Source organism: Empidonax traillii, unplaced genomic scaffold (genome assembly GCF_003031625.1).
Source record: "Empidonax traillii isolate 1590-97213 ecotype Southwest subspecies unplaced genomic scaffold, ASM303162v1 scaffold741:size898883, whole genome shotgun sequence".
Classification (NCBI taxonomy): Eukaryota; Metazoa; Chordata; class Aves; order Passeriformes; family Tyrannidae; genus Empidonax; species Empidonax traillii.
This window is the reverse complement of record NW_020955934.1, coordinates 439538-459881: the sequence shown is the minus strand read 5'-3', so window position 1 is coordinate 459881 and position 20344 is coordinate 439538. Positions and strand designations below refer to the sequence as shown.

General features: G+C 37.9%; 1 protein-coding gene across 4 annotated transcripts in view; it reads right to left on the bottom strand.

Annotated features, from left to right (window-relative positions):
• VPS41 (VPS41, HOPS complex subunit) overlaps positions 1-20344 on the bottom strand; it is a 95422-nt gene that overhangs the window by 2584 nt on the left and 72494 nt on the right. For all 4 annotated transcript variants that reach the window (XM_027900594.1, XM_027900593.1, XM_027900595.1 and 1 more), the window contains 14 exons: positions 20140-20196; positions 18034-18095; positions 17085-17166; positions 13366-13458; positions 12737-12864; positions 11755-11899; positions 11063-11104; positions 10908-10958; positions 9675-9812; positions 7104-7158; positions 5855-5995; positions 4246-4382; positions 1706-1805; positions 890-934 (listed from right to left, as the gene is read on the bottom strand). In XM_027900594.1, coding sequence (XP_027756395.1) covers positions 890-934; positions 1706-1805; positions 4246-4382; positions 5855-5995; positions 7104-7158; positions 9675-9812; positions 10908-10958; positions 11063-11104; positions 11755-11899; positions 12737-12864; positions 13366-13458; positions 17085-17166; positions 18034-18095; positions 20140-20196 — 1276 coding nt within the window. The remainder of the gene's footprint in view (positions 1-889; positions 935-1705; positions 1806-4245; positions 4383-5854; positions 5996-7103; positions 7159-9674; positions 9813-10907; positions 10959-11062; positions 11105-11754; positions 11900-12736; positions 12865-13365; positions 13459-17084; positions 17167-18033; positions 18096-20139; positions 20197-20344) is intronic.

Here is a 20344-nt window from a genome sequence, read left to right as displayed (position 1 = left end):
GCTCCCATTTCCTCAGCACACATACCTCAAGGCACTGGCACATTCAGCCCTGCCAGATTTTCCTGGTCTGTACGTGGGGGCACGTGATCATAGTATAGTTATTTTTATTTATTTATTTAAGTGAAAAATGGTGGAAAGCAGATTAAAAAACTGCAAGTGATTTAATTTGGCTATCAACACTTGGCAAACAAAAAACCCCACAAATGTTCATCCATTTGCTCCAGCTTACATATTCTTGTTTGAAGATGCCATGACAGACACTCTCCTAGTAAACTTACTTCTCCTTAAGATGCTCAATAACAATATTGATATTTCTGAACTATAGTTGCCTTGCAGAATGTACATCTCCAAAATACATCTCCTGAATTTCTAGTTTCAAGACTAACTTTAGAAGATATTTTCAAACTACAGCCTGTTATAAAGTTGTTTCAAACATGGCAGCAGTGACTGAAGGCAAGAGCTCTCCACCACTCAGACAAAAAGTATATTCCATAAAACTTGATGATCTACGAGTTCAGTCTAAATTGTTCAACAGAGGTGGACAAGATCTGGTGACAGTAGTTAGTTTTGTGGTTTAATAATCTTTGAGAAGATGTGTGTTGATGGAATTAAAAGCCGCCTTGAATACCATGTATTCAAAACAGAAAATAAGGAAGTCAAATTTGAATAAGAAAGAGTACTGAGTTTACTGCAACAAGAGACCTCCATTTAGACTCCATTCACCTGTCAGAATTCAAAAGCAAGCTTTGGATAGGAGATTGAAATTTATACAGCAATCATCAAGGGAGACTACCACACATTTTTATGAATAAAAGCAAACAACAGTTCCTCTTACAATAATAATAAAAAAAATTTGACAATCTCTTTTTTTTCTAGAAAAGCATCCTACCTGAAGGAAGTATTGGAGACAGACATGATTCACAGATATTCTCCTCTGGAAAAAAAAACACAAAAAAGGGAGAACTTAGAACAGCTTTGTTAACAAACTCCATGTTTACTTTTTTATAAAGCAGGCATGAACCACTACTACAGATATGGAGCATTTCCTTAAGATGCCTAATAGAATCTGTCAAAAAACTGAAGAGCAATACTGAAGCAGTATTTCTAATCAAAGCACAACAAATATTTAGATCTTCTGATTCTGATGATGGCAGAAGTGCAGGAGCTAGTCTGTTTAGGGGCAGCACAGCAGGGGCAAAAGGCAAACTGACAAAAAGGAGCATCGGATGGGTGGCTGGTAACGTTGCAGCATTTGGCAGCAGAAGCTCTGATCTTCTGTCCTGTCAGCTTCTGTCTATTGCTGTTAACATCAGCTGGTGTGAGTTACAGCACTGCTCACATGCATCATTAGCACCTTGCAAAATATTTTCAATTGTTTCTGACAACCATCTCACGGCTTTTGCTTTGGTTGCATCTGACTACCCGTGTTAGCACCAAACACCATTTTTCACCTTTACAGACAAACTGCATTACTGGCTACGCAGAGACTGACCAAGAGAGAAGGCTGCATGCTTGGTCTTGTAGTTTTTGACATACAGGTAGTTTCTTTGCAAAGGGGGAAAGCAACTACTATCCTACTACACTCTACATTTAAGGTGCAATACTCAGGCTTTTGGGCAACTTCCAAAGCAGACAGTCAAGGGGTGTATAAACCAAGCAAAAGCCTTTAAAATCTTGAAAATCATCATATTTCCTCTGTACCCACCATCTACTAGGACACCCTTCATCTGAGTTCGATGCATTTTCTTCAGTAAAGAAAGAGAATCGGCAACAAGGATCTTTTTGCAGCCTTCTCGCAGCAAGATCTGTCGGTGCAAAGAACATAAAACACAGCAGTTGTTGAACAGGTGGGCACATCAACTATGTTGACAAGTCTCCACTGTGTTTGTGCTGCCAAAGAGAGTGCAGGGAATGTTTAAACTTTTTCAAGGATGAAGGAGGGAAAGGAGAGACCTCTTGTTACCATCACCTCTACCTAACTGAAAAAGCCACAACATAAAAAAAATGCCCACAAAACAGAAACAAACCTCAAGAAATGAAATCCTTTACAAATATTCCATTATCATAAATTATGATCTTCTTCCATGAGATGATGTTAACAAATTACAATGGGGAGGAATTTTTTTACAGTGCCCCTCGGAATTGTTTTTCAAACCATTTCAACACTTCTACCCATATCTCTCCTGTCTTCTTCAGAAAAGACATTTAGATGATCATAAAATCTTCATAAACACAGCACTTTAAAATGTATTTTGTTCAAATTTCCTGCTGAGGTGTAGCAATATTAAATGTTTATATAGCTAACCAAAGGTCCAGAGCTCATTCCTCTTTAGCAAAACTCACAGCTCCCTTTCCAATTATTTGGTATTTTTCATCAGGTTTCATTAGATTGACGTGTCATTGCCCTACTGTTACGAAACACAGAGGACTCATAAAAATTATAGAGAGCTTATTATTCCACTGAAAAGTGCTTTCCAAAGAGACTCACAGCCAATTCCAAGGTGAACAATGCTACCAAAAAAGTGATACAAACAGGCAATGTCCATTCCTTTCTTCGATCATTTGCGTTACAGGAGACACTGAGCATTCCAGGATAGTGCAAGATACAGCTACCACAAACACCGGAGAAGAAATACAATAATAGAACTTACAGCCAAGTGGACAATGTCCAAAAGCCTGTCTTTTCACATACACCTTGTGAAGTTAATAAAGACACACTGCCAAGAATGATTTGCAGGTAAGACTGCAAATCTGAAGTACTTTAAAAAAAAAAAAAAATTAAAATTGAGTATCACTTTAAGCATTTCAAATTGGGCCAATCAGTGGGTGAATGACACTTTCCAGTATTAGAGACATTGAGCTATAAAACATTTCAGAGCACCAGCAACTGAATGCAGCTCTACAAGACAAACCCTTAGAAAATTAGTAATTTTAATCTGTTGATAATCTCAGGATAATGCCAGGTGACCAGGCAACACACAAAACCACCAAAGACTAGCTTTAAACCAGCTAACTAGGCAGCAATAACAATGAAGCTAGGGCAGAACTGTCCTCAGCAATGAGAGGCTGCTTAGACATTTACCTGAAGTCCCAGCAATGTCCTGAAGCACGTGCTGAATGCAGAAACAGTCCTATAAAATCTGAGCTTCCCAATCGGCTACTTTGGTCAGTATGCAAGAGCTGTGATAACATTTCTAAATTTCAATGTAGCTACACCATCTGTTCAAAAATGGTGCACTTTACATTGCCAGCAACACTTAAGAAAGAGTTTTATTTTAAGCAATAGCTTATATTTCTCTAAAGAAACATAGCCTTTTGCTGGCTATATGGTTTTCTGTTGTACAAGCCAGCCAAGCACAAATCACATTAAACTTACCTGATTTCTATTATTGCTATGAAATCTAAATTTTAGCCCTAGACTTATCCATCTCTACTTCAAAATGAATTAATCTGAAATCCATGAATCATTTCAATGCTAACAGTAAATAATTTCAGACATCACTCTGAAGGTTAAATACAACATTATAATCCCAAAGTAATTTTCTTAAAAGGTATTTGAAGATAAAATTATTCTTCCCTTCCCAAAATATGACCAAATGATGTTATCATTTTTGTCTGAAGCCACACAATGCATTCTGTATACGTGTAAAGCTGCAGCTAGGCTTACAGCACTTCCTCAGTCTGCCTTCAGACACACCAAAAATTACATTTTGATTTAATGAGAATGCCAGAACAGGAGGATCAACTGTGGTACTGATAGCAGGAAGATTAACATGCAACTGTTGAAATGTAGCATGGTATTAGGAAGGATATTAGCATCTCATGAAGTCAATTAAAAACTGGAAGTAATGTCACAACATGCATTATAGGCAAACATGCATCCGTTTATCTGGGAAGGTTCCTTGCACATAAAAAGTGCATTCTGCCTTCTCATATGTGAAACAGTGAGAAGCACTTGTCATGAGACCTTCCAATATTGGACTGTTGAGCAATGTGAAATAGTTTGAATCACCCAAGATGACTCCAGTTCTACTTACCAGGCTTATAACAGCATGAGAAACGTCTGGAAGAGCTAGAAGCCACCAAGATATCTTGACAAATTTCTACCATTTCTGTCATAGTTTTGTACCAACCCACAGTGTCCAAGACAGATGGACGAACAAATCATGACAGTAATTTCACAGTGACAAAGAGGTTTTGCTGTCTCTCTTAAAACGAGTATCACATGAAGAATAAAACATTCACCTGCAAGTTGTAGTCCTGAAGAATTTTCACTAACGAGTCTCTCAAATTAGGAATCTCCATGCCTTCCTTAATGCGGTGAATCAAAAGAATGGGATCAACATGGGTTCCAATGTTGTTCAACAAACCAGTAATAAAAGCTGTGAAAACCAAGAGGCAAAGAAATTAGGAAAACCAATCCAGCAAAACACCTGATCAAAAGATGCTTTGGTGAAAAGCTACATGTTTTGGCTGATTCCACGACAGTTTTCTACTAAGTGATAACACTAAGACTCTTTTAGTCTTGCTATGTTTCTTGCAGCTGGATTTACTTGAATACAAGCCTTTGGGGAAGAGAGGAAGATACGGTTTGGCAATTCACAGAACTTCCAGTGTATTCAGAAAAGGGGTAACTGGGTCTCCAGCACAAACCCACAAGTAAATAATGTGTTTTGATTTAATAATGAGGGCATTTGAGCAGAGTGAGAAAATTATCTACCTTATGTGACTATTCCATTCGCAGTTCCAGGGTTTTAATTTTCAAGCACCTAACCTAATTTCAACATGTTTCTAAACACTGGTGAGAATGACACAATAGAAGTCTTCTGATTTTTGAAGAGCATCTGCCTAAACAAAACACTAGAAGGATGAACCTCAAGTCTGTTTTTTCGTCAACCCCCCAAACTGAGGAATATCACTGCAGTTGCTCTGCATATAGGCAGATGGAATGGCAAGAATTCTATATGCTTTGAATCTCTTTTGCTCTAAAAATGCACTGATTGTAGCACCTTTAGAGATGGACTGCATTTAAATGTGTAATTTGAGTATGCCATTCTTCTAAAGAAATAAAAGATTCTGGTCACTTCTTCCTGTCAGAAGTAGCAGCCAAGGGATGAGAAGGTACATATTCTGACACTAATTCTACAAGACTTTCAATCCCCCAGAAAAGAGATCCCAAGAGAGGCTTTAAAGTCTTGATTTAGAGCCCCAGAAGGGGTTGCAAAAAGCTAATGGAGTAGATAATTAAAAAATGTATTTTCTCAGTCTTTTGAACTTCTCTGAGTCTGCCTCCTGAACAACACTGATGTCGCTTATGTTTTGATTCTATCTAAACTTTTAACTTGAAGTAATTACTCAAATAATGGATGAAAGGCATAATGCACTCATTATTACAGATCTTATCTTTGTAACACAGAAACAAAATAAATTAGTTGTTTTACTGAGGGGTAGAAAAGTGTAGGTTCTTCATTTTCAGAATTTGAAAGGAAGCAGTTGCAATGAACACACTATACAACATCCTCATCATGCTGCAGACTGTGTTTTGAGGCTGTCTGAAAGTAAAATCTCATTCTGCTAAATTAAAAGCACTGCTCTCCCCTTGACTGTCATTAAGGACACAACTATACAGAGCTTAGTCAAACATTAAACCTCCAAGTACTCGTTCTTATGCTGTCTTACTGCAACTTTGTATGCACAGCAGACATCTGTGTTGTGCTTCACAAACCAGAACACCTCCCTGGCCATACATAAACACCTTCTCTAACAGACACACAAATAATTCAATCCTTCAATTGGAACAGAATTCCACAAAAAAAATACATATGGAAGGCTTCTCAGAAGCTATCCCACTCACGTGGTTTGTCAATAGAATATAAAATCAGGTCTTCCCAAAGTTCTCCATCGTCTTGTTCCTTGGCAAATTCAATTGCTTTATCTACATCTTGCAGCTCTTCCATTATCATCTTCAAGGCACTGCGGCTATTACCCATTCTGCCTAGAAGGAAAAACAAGTAAAGAGATTATAAACACTAAGTGCTTATCAATGCTCAGTGCTTTAAGAAGCTCTTTCAATTATGGATTTTGTAAGTGTGAAGCTGACTCGGACTAATTTAACTAAGATCAAACCCAATCTGGGAAGGTAAATCCCAGGGCAATCAGTATAATCTGAACAAGTGTTTGTGGAGTACTTTGCTGGACTGGGAACTGGAGGCTTTCTCAAGGATGTGTTGGGCCATATTAGGGGTTCTGAACTGCAGCAATATCTACCATGAGGGGGAGTGTGTATATGTGCATACATGTCAACTATGGCAGGAAATACCCCCTTCAAGGGCCCACAAGGGCACTTTTAATTTACAGTAAGTATAGCACAGCTTACACCCATGACAAAATCATTGGGGGAAACAGGAAGAAGTAGTAGAAATGATGAACTATTCTTTAAATAAATCCATCAGTAAATCCTACTCTTCTCCCAAGTGGTCCACAAAGCATTCTTCTTACTAAACCAGAGACTGTTTAAAAAAATGCTTTCTATTCTGCTCATGACTACTACATAAAGATACATGAAGATCTTAGTCTTAAAATGCCCCTCATTCAGAAGTAGAATCCTTAGCCAGCTGGAGGAGTTAATTTACAACTAATTTTACGAAAAATAAAAAAAAAAAAAAAAAAAGGCAACATAAGCAAATCTTCCATCTCAGCAAAAGATAATGTTAAGCTTCTGAGATGTATTTAGAATAAAACCTTTGTTTTATTTCCCCTCTCTCTTCAAAACAAAACTGACAGTATTACTCTTCTCCTGGAGATTGTATCAAAAATACCTCCCCTCCCAACCTATTCCCCATAGCCTACCCAGTGCTTCCAAAACTCCAGAAAAACACCAAGTCAGAAACACAGTAACACAAATACATGCAATTAAGACACCATATTAATCATCCAGTGCTTTGTTTTATTTTCTAAATACTGTTATTTGGATCTACTGACTGCATATCAACTTCGTCTCTGGGAGAGCATGTTAAACAATATTACACAATATATTTTCACAGCATAAACTTTATTACAAGATTAGAAGTGTGTTGTAATTTATCACACTGAGCACTACTTACTCAGAAGATAGACTGTCTCTTCCACAAAGTTCCTTTGTTGGCAGATCTCAAGAGCCTTGAATTTAAGGGAAGAGAAGAGAGAACACAGGAAACCATGTAACATGAAATTTTATTGATCTCAAAAGCTGCAAGAGGCTTAAAGATGTTTTTCCACCAAGTTACATTACTCATTTTGACAGAAACACAGCTCCCTTATAAGCACTGCCACGCAATAATTAAGAAGAGAAACTCCATGACACTTTTCAAAATTCTTCCCTGAGAGTGGATAAATCTGGGGACAGGACTGGTAAAATCCAGCATAATTATCAAAACTACCAAAATGATTCCTAGAAAGTTTTTAGTAACAGGAAATCTGCAGGGCTGGAATGCCATTAATGACGCCATGCCTTTTCCATACTGGAAACAGAATTGGAAACAGAAAGCAAACTCAAGATTCATAGCATTCCTGTAGATAACTGTTTGGCAATAAAGACTTTTACACCTGGAAATCAAAACTATAAATGCATAGAACACATCTACAACTAAAGATGTGGGTAGGAATTAACTTTTCCTCCACTCTCATTATTTCACATGGGTTACTATGAAGATTAGCATATGGACAATGAATTTTGGGGTAGGGTAAGTGAATTAACAACCAGATACTTCAGGTGAATGAAGGTATGAATAATACTAATAATTTATAAACACAGCTGACAGCTTTTTTTCCTCTCCACTTCTAAGTTAAAACTTCAAAGCCCCAGGTATTCAGTAGTTCTAGATGCTGCACATTTCCTGACTGTCATGCTCCCTCTAGAGGAAAACTGGGAACATTCCTACTTCTTTTTCAGCTCATTCCATTTGCTAATCTGCACTTGAATAAAAGTGGGTTATTTCTAAAGAACAACAATAACTCCTTCCTGCTGGGTTTATAATTTCATTAGGGCAATACTAAGAGCGATTTTTTTCAAACAGAAATTGCTTTTTGCAATTTATGCACTGCAATGGAACCCGCTTAACAGGAACTGAAAATATTGGTGAGAAATTCTTAGTCCCCTTTTTAAAATATCCTTAGAACAAAGACTTCTACATGGCAAAAAGCATTACTATATGCAAGTGTGGTAAGAAGTATAATTAGTGAATAAGTATTTCAGTAAATTCAACTAAGTTATATATAGTGTTGGTGTCTTTTCTCTCTTCCTTAGGTTCTTACATACTAACATTTTAACATTAAGGTCAGAATGACACTTTTTTTTCTAACATCCTTTTCTCTCACTCTGGGGATTACTGCACCACACCTTCCAGAAGTTCCTGGGTCTCTGACCCATTCTTGCTTAGCAGCCCACAACTTCAGCAGAGCAGTGCCAGCAATGAGCTTGCCTCAGTTTCACACAGCACTTCTCTGCACCACCCATCACTGAAGATGGGAGGCTGAATCTGCAGTAAATAAAACTAATTTGCATCAAAAGAAAAAAAAAAGCAGGGAAAGTTTTATATAAAAAACCACGATCACACAAATAATACATAAGGCATAAACTAAGAGAATTAAAAAGTTAAAAACAAGTAAGTCAATAATGGAGACAAAAGTCTCTGGCTGGAAACCTTGCAGGCTCACTGCCTAAAAAGAATCAGTGAGTCAATCTCATTTCAGGTGAAGAAAGTTTCAACAAGGACTAAGTCTACAATCCCAAGGAAGTATTTTCCATTGTTTCCTGCAGTTGCACAGTAAAGTGACAAAAGCATTCAAAGTGAGAGGTGCCAGGAACAGTACAGTTCTCTTCGGAATGTTAACCATATAAAATGCAATATTTGATATTACACTTCAAAACTACTCCACTGGTGCCATTATTATAGTTGCATACAGATCCTTTCACAAGACCAGGTCTGCTCAGCCATTAACAGCAACAAATACAAGTAACAAAATACTGACCCACCTGAAGAGGAAAACTTAGAATTTCCATTCTTTTCACTTTAATTCAAGCAGGGTGAAAAACCTTGAGACTAGCCTTACCTCTATATATTTTTTAATTTGTCAAAAAAGAGCATGGAAGGAAAATATAAAAAAAAGTATGAAAAAAATAAGAAGGTGGAAACCTGGCACTCTGAAAAAGCCCAAGTCTATTGGCAAAAGTACAAAGACAAAATACTTTCAGCTCTGTTAGTTCAGTGACTGTTATATTGTGTATATTATTCAAAAGAAATTTACGAACTTAGAATAAAGGTAGAAAAACTCCAGTTACAGCTACTGATTTTTCAAGATCTAACACTGGCATCTCCTAGAATTGGCAAATGACTGTCCATTTCTCGCAACCACAACCTGCTGTTCAGTCAGGCCAGGCACTGATGAGTAGATATGCTGTAGGTATGCATTAATTTGAATTCAAAACTTGTTCACTAAAAATACCCACTAATTCCTGCACTGAGAGCTGAGAGAGGAAAGTCTCAGCTGCCATCAGCTATGCAAACCAAACTTGTACTCAAACGATCCCTCATTTTGGCAGTAGAGGGCAGTGCCAGACACAGAAATTCGTAACACTAAAAGCTACAGACTGGACATAAAAATTGAGGACCTGTATTTAGATTTTGGGGTCTTACCTTCTCCAGTGGACAGTGTGTGCTGTCTCTGAGGAACGGCAGTAAGTTTGGTCGATCGTATTCAGCATAAAGGCTGATCTGTTTCTCATGGTATCGTTGACCTTTGTGGTGATCTCTTTTGAAAAGCTTGTGCAAATACTAGGAATCAAAAAAGAATCAGAACTCAAACCCACTTCTATAATATTATTAATAGAATAACAGAATTTCCTGAGGTGGAAGGAGATCACCAAAGTCCACCTCCTGGCCTTGCCCAGGACAGCCCCAAGAGTCACACCACCTGCTTGACAGCATTGTTCAAATGCATCCTGAACTCTGTCAGGCTTGGTGCTGTGACCACTCCCCTGGGGAGCCTGTTCTTGTGCCCAACCACTCTATTGGAGAAGATGTTTTTAACCCATCAAATGTTTTAACCAAAGCCTCTTGAAGTCTAGATACTGTGACAGAGCTCTTTCCTCTCTATATGAGCACAGAAAACCCCTGAAAATAACTATGAGAGTAACTTTTATTACAATGGAAATAGGCTTCATGCTTTCAAACCAATGCATCCCTTCCACACTTCATAGATCTGCTTCCCATAATCAGCTCTTTACCACATAAATGAGCTCTCCACCAGATCGATACCCTGAAGCCTGTCTATACACAGCAGCAAGTTAAACTTTCCTCCCTAATAGAGTCCAAGCCCACAGGTACACGTTATGTATTCCACTGACATAATGTTCAAACCAAGGAGGTGCTTCTGGAATAGCAGTGTGGAGCCAGAGCCTTATAATGATATTGTAATTCTGTACAAACAAGAACAATCCTGCAGCTTATGGAAGTTACAATTCTAAAAAGGCAAGCGGTTCGCTGTCTCTGTAGATCACAAAACATATTTCTGCACCCACCAACCAACCCCCTCTCTGTGCAGGGAAGAAGGAGGAATATAAGCAAGAAGTAACTGCCCACAGAATGCAAGTGCCTGCAATGCAGTAAGAAGGACTTCATGGTGCATTAACAAGTAAGCAGTATGTTATCAAATTCCCACAGGTACACATTTTAAAAGCACTTTACTATTGTAAAGACACTATGGCCGTGTTATAGAGTGAATTTGCAGAAGTAGCTGCTTTGCCTCTGATGATTTATGACATTTCAGTGTCAGGTGCACTCTGACAAGACAAACACACCTGTAAAAGATATGTCCAGCAAAGAGTTTATTCAGCTTAACTTGAAATAACAGAATACAGAGATACCTACCACGTGCTGTAACTCAGGCCTGTTCTCTAATTCTTCGACGACTCTGTCAATCTGAAAGAAAACAAACCTGTGATAAACGGTACATTTACAGGACTGAAAGGACAGGCAATCCAAGGTAGCACTGGACTGCCATGCCATGAACTTGTCACACTCACGGAAATTTTATCTTCGTTATCCAAAAGCATGTCTACTGCTTTCTGCAATAAAGAAAGAGAACTCAGTTCAGAAACAGGTACACACATTTCCTCACATTCTATGCAGTATTCTGGTTATTCACTGATCACAGAATCAGCTGAGCTGGGAGGGACCCACAAGGATCATTTGCTCAGGTTTTATAGCCAGCTGGAAAGAAAGAAGACAGAATTCAGCACAAAACAAACACTTCCCGATTTTTGGAATTTAGGTTAACAACCTTGCAAATTTTCAAAAGCAGATTAATTGACTCTAGTGAAAGAAAAGTGGGAAGTACATTCAATATTTGCTGTCTACTTTCTTTGGCTTATTAATAGCATTATTTGATTAGAAATACAGAAAGAATATCACGGTGAAATGACACTCTGAATGAAATGATATTCAATGTTGTGACTTGAGAATCACAACAATGACCTTGGATCTGGCACTCTTCTCACTGTGAGTGACAAATGGAAATGGAAAGGAAATACAAATGGAAATACAAAGGAAAAAATTATCCTTGGGTCAATTATTGTGCAGTCCAGGCAAACATAATCTTCCTTACCCCAGACATACCAAACATACTCTCTGCCTCAGCATTACCTTTAACTCATTAATTTTTAATCTGTTAAAATATCTCTAGTGGAAAGTGAATATAAAATTAAGATTACCATACCTCTGAATCAAAATCCATGAGCAGCACAATTTTGTCTCTGATAGAACTGAAGAGATTGTGCTTGTGGATCAACTGGAAGACGTCTTTGTGCCTCAGAGTCAGGTAGATTTCTAGGGCTCGGCCATAGCGTTGGTCATAAGTATACCTGATAAAAACAGGGTTATAATACCACGTGATCTCACATACCTAACCGTAGGAAAATCACTTATGAGGGAAGACATAAACATACTCTAGTATGTAAAGCTTGCTAGGATAGAGTCCCTGTAATTCATTTTTGTTAGAGGGAAATAAACACCAGGCAACATTAATTTCACCTTTGTTTATACTGGCCACTGCATTTGTGTTCTGACCCGTGGTTTTTGGCATTTTCATTTTCTGTTTTCAAATCATAGGAGAAGCCACACAAAACGCTAGCTTTTCAATTTTTGGAAACCAGTTGGAACTCTCTTCAGAGCTAATAAACACTGTTCTCTAAATACTTCAGTAACACAGTAATAGAGAGCAGTTCTGCTTTCTTCAAAGAAGCAGTACAAAAAGAACTTAACGTGGTGATCAGGCCTGTAAAAAGTGGCCTAGAACCAGATATGTTTTGGCACATTTTCCAGTCACATATTTCCAGCCATGCAGTAACTACTTCTTAAATAGTGGGCAATAACCCCACCCTTTTATTTTCCCTTAGGTAATTCTGAAATGCACACTTCACAAAAGAGGTTTCCTCTGACAGCATAAAGAGGAATGCTAGCTATTTACTTTGGAAAAAGGAGTAAGGAAATTCAATCTCATCCTTAACAATTTGCTTTCACACACAATGTGAACTTTATAAGGAAGGGTAAAGAATTGCTAAGCTGTGCAATCATCAGAGTGGAGAGAAGCAGACTGCAGCAAAGAAGATTCCTGTTAAGAGAGTTGAACAAATATTGATGAACTACAGTCTACTTTTTCAAGTGTACTTTTTGTAACAGGAATTTAAAACTGTACTCACAATTCTGCAAGTGTTCGTAGCAAAGTCCTGTTCTGTGGATCTTTCTTCAGGTGATCCACTACAGCTTGAACTATGATTGTGTTGTTGTACAGATCTCCAGGCCACTCTTTTATAAGGGTTGCAAACCCCTAAAAGCATAAGAGATTGTAAGAGAAATAGAAAGAATGGCCTAAGGAACATTTCAAATCATCAAAGTTCCAGCTAAACCTCTGAGATGATACCTGCTGTGCTTCACCTTAAAGCAACTTTTACGTGCTCACAGAGGTGCACAATGCAGAACACAGATTTTTCCTTCTTAGAGCAATGTTCTTAAGATTCATGAAGTTTCTTTCAGGTGCTGTAGGCTTTTTTTGCATCACCTCAGCATTTATGCTAAATTCAAAAAACTAAAAATAAAGAGTATCTATAATAAATAATTAATCGCACAGTATTTGCACGCTCTGAAGAACATTCTATTTATTCTCTTAAAAACAAAATCAAAATTCAACTTTTCAATATTTTCTTTATTGTGGAACTGGTCATCAATAATCTGTGTGAATACAAGAGAGAATTTCCTGTCAGAATTCTACACTGCTGAGGGTGTTTGGCTGGCAATAACTGTTACATGCAGACACATCAGGCTGCACTACCTCATAGTCGCTCTCCAAAAACTCATGCAGAACCATTTCATAGATCAGAGGTTTCAAAACTGGATCCCGTCTTGGCAAGTAAGGACTAATTGCCTACAGGAACAAAGAGAAGAAAGTGTCAATAGGGGAATGACACGCAACATCCCAGTACACTGATAATAGAACAAAACAATTGTCGTGAAACAAAAAAAAACCAAAGCTGTGCACAAAACATGGCCCTTGGTAATCACTGGAAGCCTATATACTCATATTTGTAAACAGTACCCTGAAGTTATTTACTTTAGGATTACACACGTTAGAATTGTATTACTTATTTGAAAGAATTTTCATTTGAAAGACAGGTGGCAAGATACTAGTTACAATGGGAGAATCAGCCATTGCCCTTAGAGAAGTCTGAATATTTACCACTAGTCAGCTGGAAAATAAAACCCATAAAAGACCTCAGAAGAAGTATGTTTTCAAAATCCCTTTTGTCAAGCCTTGGCCTTGTAAAAAAGGTAAAAGGATTCATTAGCTGAAAAATGTGTACTTCTGATTTATGACCTACTGTGGGATCACTGCATTTTATGAAGAGTTATGTTTTGCCAGCTATTTTTACATACCCAAATGAAAATTAACTTAAGAATATATCTCTCCACGAAAAGGGTGAAGGCTTGTGATCTGTTACTCTATAGGAGGTGATACAGAATTTCATCCTGGCAGGCAGGAGACAAGAATCTGCCAGAATAAATCAGCTCATACCCTGGCATTTCAGCACATCATCTTATTAGCACTATTATTCCATACAGCTAGAGGCCAAGATTATTACCACATTCCAAAATAAATCCTACTGCTACCAGCTGTGTGGGGACTCTGGAGTTTGTAGCTAAAGGATCCAAACACTCAGAGATGTTGCCTTTTGCCCACTACTGGTACATACTACAGTAACATTTTGTTACTAAAGTTGCTTGAACAAAGCAGGAGAAATAACATTTCACTACAGTTGTTTTTTTTTCAGTTTTACAGATAGCAATGACTGTTCTCAACAAATTCTCCTAGTACTGAAATCAAAACAACTGCCTAAGTTACATATTTCACTAAAGCCTTCCATTTGTAGGTGGCCACCAGGCTCAGCAAAGACTAAGAAAAGCATACAAGGTATTTTTAAGCCTTGGCACAAAGGTGATCTAAGACCCATGCTGGGGGTTACACACTCTTTCTATTTTATTTTTAAGCTGCAGTTAAGGAGCAAGATCAGACAAAAAAGCTGTGGAATGAGCATGCCCTTGTATCAATTATTGAACCACGTGGTGAAAGTCACTTTAAATAAAAAAGGGATATTATACACAGAAATGTTTTCTTCCTTTGTTTCTTCTTAGGAGCTGCTTACAGACTTATACATTAATAGGTACAAGGATATGGTATACAAGAAAGCCCATGTAAAAGCTGACATGAAATAGCCTAAACCAGCTCACCAATAAGCCCAAACCACAATTATTGACTCCTCAAAGGATATCTATGAGATGAAAGGGACTGTCTGGATAGTGCTGCTCTCTGCTATGGCCACTAGAGTCAGGTGAAGTCTTTCAAGTGCCCTCTAGCCAATGTTTTGGTCATGAAAGCACTGCTGTTGCTAGCTTATCATCCTGCACCCCTGCTGAAAAAGTCACTGCTGTCACACTGTCAACAGAACGGAGCATATCCCTCATGCCACAACAGCCAACACTCCCAGAGTTTGGCATCTTCCTTTAAATCTATCCACCTTCCTCAGCTGTTTCAGCTAAGACATTGTATTTCATAAAGTGTTTGGGCACAAGCGTGTAACTCCCTCAAGCTACCACTGCTGGAGGAGAGGAACAGATCATTGCAAGGCTCTAAAATCTTGAAACTGCCATAACAAGGTTTGCTAGAGGATATTCACTGAAGACATGAGAGATGCCAAGACAGCAAAATGCAACCTTTAGCAGCCAAACAGGAGCATTTAGTACAGAACACTCAAAAATGCCCTAAAGCCACATGTAAACAAACAAGACACCCCACAGGCTTTGACATCGGGGTATCACTAATCCCTCTGAAGGAAATTTACACCTTTAGTTTTACTATCAACTTAGTTATTGGCAAATCACGCTAGATTGGAAATGTCATATTTCAGGCAAATGCATATTTCAACATACAGTGCAAATTCTTTTAAGAAAATTTCATTTTTTGAAATAAACTCTGTCTCCAAATCTCCAATAGTCTTCTCATCAGGGCTCCAAGCCATTATAGGCCAGTTACAATATGGTGTGTAATACCTGCTGGTTAGGAAAATAGGTAAAAATTCCAAACAACACACAAGGGATCCCAAGCATTACAAGAACTCCTTCATTTAGATCTGGCTTAAGTTAGTTCACAGTTCATCCTTTATGATACTCAGATATCTTCAGGATTTTGGGAAAAGTTATATGGGATTGAAACAGAAAAATAACGCAGGCATTTTCTAAAACTGCAACTGGATGCTGAATAATGTAAGCTTTTGTTTTCCCAAGTCTGAGAATTCTTGGGCCTAAGCCCTAAATAGAAAAAGAAGACATTCTAAAGGCTGAAAACAACTGTTTAAAAAGGCAGTAACTGAGCAGAGACGTTTTGCAGCAAACCTGCAAATATTTCTATACTTTACTGTCAGCTGGATGGCATAAGGAGCGACAAGACAAACATCCCTTCCAGACACTTGCATCTAAAAAACCCAAAAGGACTAAGAAGCAGTGTATCAAATTTTCACCTGTACCTGAACTCGGCTCCTTTATCAGACTGAAATAAAGAAACAGAAACATGGGATTTCATCTTCCAAGGTGCAAAGAATGCACCAAACCACTAGTAAGTCATACAGAACGCAAGGCTGTTCTTGCACTGGAGTGGCTCCAAACCAGAAGTCAGACATCTCTGAAATTCATAATGCTGAAACACTTTTGGTCTTTGAACAGAATTAAATAGCTCAAAGCCAGCAAGGGACTGCATGCTGTGAGATCTTATTAATATGTCCTTTTTGGCTCATTGAGTTTGAATAGGAAGCCATAAAATTCAGAAGTAAATGTACACGTGCTACCAAAGGGAGAGTGCAAGTTTTCTACTGGTTCAGCAGTGACAGTACTACAGCCTTATGTCCTGGGCAATTTATTAACTGAGAATCTCAAATTAGATGTGTACTGTTACAGAGCTGGCTTCTGACCAGAGAAAACACACAACAGGGCAGACTGCTCCTCTTTCTTGCCACCATTTCTAGCACACAGCATAGGTCCTTGCTGTTGCTTTGCAATTCTTTGACACTTAAAGTTGTGTATCTGTTGCAAGAGAACTGAATTTTCCAGAATGACTCACACCCATAGAGAAAATTTCCTTAAGAGTTCAAATAGGATTTTCAGGACATGCTGGAAATGAATGAAAAGTTAATGGGAAACATGTGTTTAACTGTGAGCATCTTTGTAATTAAAGGCCTTGGGGGTGGGTCTTCTACTTGGAAACTGTCAACAAGTAAAAATAAGTAGCTGAGTACGTAGATATGCTGTGCCTCCAATTTCAAAGCATGTTAACACATACACATCAGTCTGAAAGACAACTGTCTAGAAACAACTAAAGATCTGGGGCAGAAATACCACGATAGGGCATTAAATGTGATGCTTTAGATACTTGGTCAAAACATGCAGTAAGCACAGCATGCAAATTACTTGAGTGCAGACTCAGAAATTAACTTAAGAACTGACCTTAAGCTGACCTATTTCTTTAAACTTGTAAACTTCAAATTCCCAGAGTTCTGTGTTTTTGCCAAGAATTTTCTGGCACTTCCTGGAAGGAAGATGAAAGGAGAGAGAACAAAAATAGGTACAGAAAATAATACAAATGTGACAGCATTACTGCAAGGATCCCTTTATTTTTCTCCCTGTCATGACATTTACTCAAGTGACTTATTCTGGCAACCACTATGGCAACCGTTACTTTCTGCAGAGTATGCCATATTCTCCTCCTTTCCGATCTTAAAATTTTGTTGCATGCAGGATGATTAACTGCTTATTATTCATTCACCCTTAGTCATTAGGGCCACATCAGCTCTCATAGAATCCTAGAATAGTCTGGGTTGGAAGGGAGCTCAAACATCATCTGGTTCCAATCCCCATGCCATAGGCAGGAACACCACCCTCCTGATCAGCTTTATGAGTGATTTTTTTCAAATCTCAGTTAAGAAAAATTGAGCACTTAGAAAGACAAGCTTATGCTTACATATACACGAAAACACAAATCTTGGGTAATTTCTGATCCTTACTTTAGATACCCATATTTGACATTTTTGTTTACACCCACGTAAAATCAATTTATTTTCTGACAATCTCACACACTAATAAACTTAGTTTATCAAAATCCAAAGAAAATCTCGGTTTTGAAAATCTAGTGTGACTGAAAAACCAAGGCTGATTTTCAAAAAAATGTATGTTTCAATTCCAGTTAAACTTTACAACAACTTTTAGGTCACTAAAGGCAAGAAAATACAGGGCACAAAAAAAAAAAATACATCTTTATGCTTTGAAACTTCAGAAAGTCCAGAACAAACAGAAAATCATCATCCCCAAATACTTCAGAATCAGTAATTTGTTTTTGCTTTTTCCCCCTACACAGACACACTTCAGCCAGCAAAGAAGATCTTTAATACTAGGTTACCGAGCAGCCAGGTCATACTCTCCTTTCTCCACTAGGTGATTTACATAGGCCAAGCCAATGTCCTAAAGGGAATAAAAAAAAAATAGAATCAGTTATAAAAGTTTGGGAGTGAACTACTGGACAACCACAATAACCACCGTAACAGCAATGCAGAAAGCTGGAAAGTCAAACAAGCAGGCTCTAAGTGGATCCCCTAATTCTCCTTTGTAAGTAGGGCCCACAGAACAGTCAACACATGATACTTGTGTAGACCATTCTCTTTTAAATAATTCTCATGAACTCATTTATGCTGAGAAGACTGTGCCACTCTCCTTATTAAGGACTGTTCCAAACACATACCTGATCTGTCAGTGCTTGCGTTAATTTGTTCAAAAAGAAAACCACTAGCCACTGTATAAGGCATGCTCTTTGTCAACACAAAGTTTGCAGAGAGGGGTAAAAAGTTGGTTGAGAATATAAATCCTAGTGCTGCTCAGTAAAGCGCAGGAATTACTGAGAACTTAGCAAGACTATTAGATATTATTACATTACATAAATTTCTCTTCTCCAGAGTTCATCACACAGGTCAGTTGTAAAATTTCTAATATACATTAAAATTTTGGCATGGGCCTTCTGCTGCCATCTCAACACTCATGTCCATGTTGACACAGCCCAGTTAAATGATACTCACTGCATAATTTAAGAATCATATCAGTAAAAGCACACTGTTTCTAGGAAAAAAGGGAAAAAAAAAGAAAAATGAAAAAAAGAAAAAACAAAGCTGAACAATGAAACAGAAGTCCTTGTTTCTTACAAAAATAAGCATTTGGGACCTTTGCATTCTGCTCAAGGGGTGCAGAGGAGCAGTGATAATTACTGCAATCTAAAAAATCCCCAAGGCCACCAGACTTGTCATGTGGTTCAGGTGGTGTGAACGTGGTGTCACCTGGCAGTGAGAGCATGAGCTGTTTTAAATCAGTATACCACTAATCCTTCACTTAGGGCTTAATGCCAACATTTTATCCCCTCAACACATTCCGCTGGCTTTTGTATTAGAGACCAAACCCTCAAAAACTGCTTGTATTTCACTGAATTTCATTTCTTTTGTAGAGCAAACTTCTGCAAACCAAAAGAAAAGCTAGGGGTTTTTTTTTTGTCTGGTTTTTTGGGTTTTTTTGGGGGGGGTTGATTTTTTCCCACTCCTAATGTATTGCTAGGACCCCCTTTAACAAGTCTTTATATCTTTTGCAAGGGTCACAGAGCAGCTGTGATGAGTGCAAACTGTGATACGTGATGAAACGCCATTACATCTTGATTTAACTTCTGGACTACACAAGAATAAAAGTTTTTTTAAGACACACTGATAAACAGCATACATGTCAGTAATCTGGCCCAAAATGAAACACATCTTCTAACACTTGGTACAGATTTAAATTTAAAGCAGCAGCAGTACTAACGAAATACCAATGTGTTCACACTGAGGTAATTTAAACAAAAGCAAATAAGCAAAAACTAAAATCAGGGGTGCTTTTGTGGCTATTACACTACCCTCCCTTTTGTCTTAAACATGGATACTTTTTGTTGCTCTGTGAAAGGGACTATAAACATGGGAAATAACTATACATGAAAAAAGGAAATTAACTATGTAAAATAGTGAGAATTGGAAAGCAGAATGAGAGAGCTAGATGTGAAACTGCAACTGAATTTCAACAGCATTTAAAAGGTCTTCCAATTGCACCTCTCAAACTCCTGACAAAACCCTGTCACATGTACCAGGTAAAAGTCTATGAGAAATGTGTCACTCCCCCCACAAATCTCTAATAGTGCAATATTGTCTGTTACTTGAAACAACAGTAATTTAATACAAAAATAAATGCAAACAAAAATCTCATTCGAAATGGAATTCTCTTCTTTCGAATGTCAATAGCACCTTTATAAAATCCAGATCTTTCCATTTTTCACAGACTAACATTGCTGTTCTGTAGCTGAAACCAAGAAATCGAATGCTAGTTGGAGTATGCCTAACAGTTATTGCCTGGTTTCATAAGGAACAGGGAATTTGTTTCATCTCACAGCAGCCTAGAAGAAAGCAGATACTCTGTTCTAAGTAGAAGTTTTGAGACTTACCAAAATCTTGTGCTTTTTTATGGTTTTCTGACTGATTTCAGCTGCCATCAAAGCTTCCTATATTCAAAAGGGAGTAAAGAGAGATACTAGCCAAATACACATACTTTCAATACAGAAAGCTCCAGAACTGTATAAATCAACTGTTTTTCAGAGCAGGGTGTTTGAAGCACTAGAATTTTTAATGCCACGGCTGGATGAGCAGCTT